We start from the raw sequence: 3,560 nt of genomic DNA, 5'->3' as shown, positions 1-3,560 counted from the left end.
TAGTGAACTTAATAGCTTTCCCAGCTACGAATCCATCTGTTCTCTTTTTAAAAAATACATATCATAGTTAATATTTTGATTTCAGCATGGTGCAGCATAATGCAGTTCATTAATCAACTGCCATGTAAATCTAAAAGCATTATAGGGCAGGATTTGTCAATGGGTGTTAAGAAAAAAAACATACATTAAAATATTAATGGAAATTATGTATAGTCATATGTTCCTGGCGGGGGAGAGAGAGGAGGGCCGAGCAGGGCCTTAGTGACATCTCCAAACATGTCAGCACAGCACATTGGACAGCACAGCCCTGCCCTCAGAACCAAACCTCAAGATCAACAAGGGCAAAGCTGTTTTGTCTTTGCCCCAACAGCAACCTTTTGTCCTTTAACGAGTCCTTCCTTGGAAAGGTTGAACTGTTTGCAGGTATCCTCTCCAAAGGATCCCTCGCGTCTTCTCATCTGATACTCAATCTTTGGATTTAAACTTTTCCTCCTCTCCACCATGACCGTTTCAGTCTTCTCCAACCTTGGGTTTATCCGCTTTCCGAATGTCCTACTTCTGATGTTGACTGGTTTGAGCTTGAGCAGTCCCATCAGGTCTCCTGAGAACCATCACAGGGTGTCAGGCGGTAGGGATGTGGGTGATAATCCTCTACTTGATGCGCAGGACTTTCTGAGCCAGTTTCTGTCCACTATGAACCTAACAGAGCTGAGGCCCCAGCCCAGGCCCCTCGCTGCCCGCAAGGAGCCACCAGACTACATGCTGGAGCTCTACAACCGATTTGCCAACGACCACACTGCTGTACCCTCGGCCAACATTGTGCGCAGTTTCAAGAATGAAGGTACAAACTTTTTTTTGTTCGACACTACAAAATTCACTACAAAAATCTCAATACATTAGAATACCATGGAAAAGTCCATTTCCAGTAGTTCAAGTCAAATAGCCCCAACCAATGTACTGAGTGCATATAGATGGACATACTTTTCAGAGGCCAACATTTCCATATTAAACATACTTTTTAAAATTGGTCCTTTGTAATATTCAAAATTTTTTAGACTGAATTTTAGGTCTTCATTAAATGTAAGCCATAACCATTATAATTAGAAGAAATTAAATAAAGTAAGACATGGAATGTTTCATTCTGTGTGCAATGGACCTATATAATGTGTTATTTCCATGTTTTGAATTGAATTACTGACATAAACTTTCTATGGTATTCTAATTTATTGAGATGAGATTCACCTGTATATATTGCATTAAAAATGTAAACATTATGTTGCATATTTTAAAAGTAAACCCGTGCAAAAAATTAGCATTCAAATATTTGAGACCATGTTTGATATTCTATTAACTAAGTGATTTTAAAAAATGGATTGATTTGATTTATGGGAGTCAAATTGCTTTAATCAAGAAATTTTAATTGTTTTAATTGAAACACTGAAGCTGCACTTGATCTAATCCTTGACATTTTATGAGTAATATGATTAAAAAAGCATCTATTATGTGTATTTGTCATGAGGGTGCGTTTCATATTTAACATGATTAACTTGAATTTTAAAGTCAGAAAGCATACAAAATGCACTGAGACGCACTTTTTGATGTTTTGATTTCAGATTCCTCCCCCTCCAGTATAACAAACAGGGGTGTAAGGATACATCCCCTGCTTTTCAACATCTCAATGCGCCACCATGAACACATAACACTAGCCGAGCTTCGCCTCTTCACCCTGTTCCAGAAGGCCCAAAGACCAAACACTGGCACTGACTGCAAGGTGACCATCTACAAAATACACGAGGGCGTTGTTTGGACCAAAGAGGTGGGGAGAGAAATGAGAAGGAGGGATAAAGAGGAGGTGGTGGAGATGAAGGATTTGGAGGAACTGGTGACAAAGCATATTCATGCCAAAGATAACAGCTGGGTGTCGTTTGACCTGACTCATGTGGTTACACTTTGGCGGAAGTCAGGGCATGCAACTCATAGACTTGAGGTCCATATTGCGTGTCTGGGGTCAGAAGACGAAGGGGCCACACAGGAGGTCACAGAGCAAGGTGATATCGACAGAAGCTTGGAGGGGAAACACAATGCGGTGATGATTGTATTCTCAGATGATCAGAGCAGAGACCACAAACAGGATACACAAGAGCTCAACCAGATGATTGAACACGAGAATGACCTTCCTGAAAACGTGGGCTGGAGCCAGCCGACGTTCTGGGGACACGTCAATCACAACACTGGCCACGGTAACCAGGACGAGCTGGACAAACAGTCTCTCATGCAACTGCAGTCCAACCTTATCTATGACACGCCTCCCCGAATCCGTCGCAATGTTAAGAGCGAGCCATGCAAGAGGACTCCACTCTTTGTGGATTTTAAAGACATTGGCTGGGATACGTGGATCATCCAGCCTGTGGGCTATGAGGCGTACGAGTGCAACGGGGTGTGCAACCCGCCAATGACCTCCGAGGTCTCGCCCACCAAGCACGCCATAGTGCAGACACTGCTGAGTGTTAAGAGTCCAGAGAGAGCATCGCGTGCCTGCTGTGTACCCACTAAGTTGGAGCCGATCTCACTTCTTTATCATGATAATGGGGTGATTACTTTTAACCACAAGTATGAGGGCATGGTGGTGGCAGAGTGTGGCTGTAGATAGTCATGAAAACTATTACACTGACATAGAGACTGTGCATCATCATCACAGAAATCTATCTACCTATCTATCTATCTATCTATCTATCTATCTATCTATCTATCTATCTATCTATCTATCTATCTATCTATCTATCTATCTATCTATCTATCTATCTATCTATCTATCTATCTATCTATCTATCTATCTATCTATCTATCTATCTATCTATCTGTGCTTGTTTCCACAGTATCTAAGATCTCATACAGTGGTGTGTAAAAACACAAGTTTGGATTTATAGTTGTATATTAGGGGTGCAGATCTGTGCTACATGATGTAAATTTGTAATTGTATAAAGGTAAATCAGTTATATTATATTAGTGTAGAATATAAAGCTGCCTCTCATGAATTACTATAATTACAGTTTTTCTCAGTCACTTTGATGCATTTCTCACATCACTATTTACATATGCACAACAGTTAATGCATTTCTCAAAACAATTTGTACAAATTGCGAAACCCAGTTGATGACCTGCAAAACTGTATCACTTGCTCAAAATGGATCGCTCATTCCTCAAAAGCAAGTATTCATGTCAATGAAAGTGTCAGTGTCATCAAGATAAAAAAGTCCTGACACCATTGTTTATGAAAAAGATAGCCAAATGGCTTTGTCATGTTTTCATTATGACTGTTTACTCTGTAAATGTTTTCCAATGCAAAAAAGTCAGATCTTGGTGACGCTACCTAAAAATGCTCAAGACAGCATTATATACTATTTGCACAGCCAGTTGAAAACTACAGTAAAGTTACACATTACTGTATTTAGTGAGGTAACTGAGTACAACACACTGAATATGTATGTTTCACATTTTTTATTGCATATGCTCTTTTCAGTTCTAATTTGTTTACAGCATTGTGCAAAAGGAAAAAAACA

The 3,560-nt window shown here is 39.9% G+C and overlaps 1 protein-coding gene across 1 annotated transcript; it reads left to right on the top strand.

Moving 5' to 3' along the window:
• The first annotated feature begins 501 nt into the window (after positions 1 to 501).
• LOC131992819 (bone morphogenetic protein 10-like) lies at positions 502 to 2,650 on the top strand. The gene is made up of 2 exons (XM_059358512.1): positions 502 to 841; positions 1,614 to 2,650. Exons 1-2 carry the CDS (start codon positions 502 to 504, stop codon positions 2,648 to 2,650), a joined length of 1,377 nt encoding a protein of 458 aa, XP_059214495.1.
• Positions 2,651 to 3,560: the final 910 nt, after the last annotated feature.

Source organism: Centropristis striata, chromosome 19, assembly GCF_030273125.1.
Source record: "Centropristis striata isolate RG_2023a ecotype Rhode Island chromosome 19, C.striata_1.0, whole genome shotgun sequence".
Classification (NCBI taxonomy): domain Eukaryota; kingdom Metazoa; phylum Chordata; class Actinopteri; order Perciformes; family Serranidae; genus Centropristis; species Centropristis striata.
Note: the sequence above shows the minus strand (reverse complement) of the source record. Positions and strands in the feature narration are given on the sequence as shown.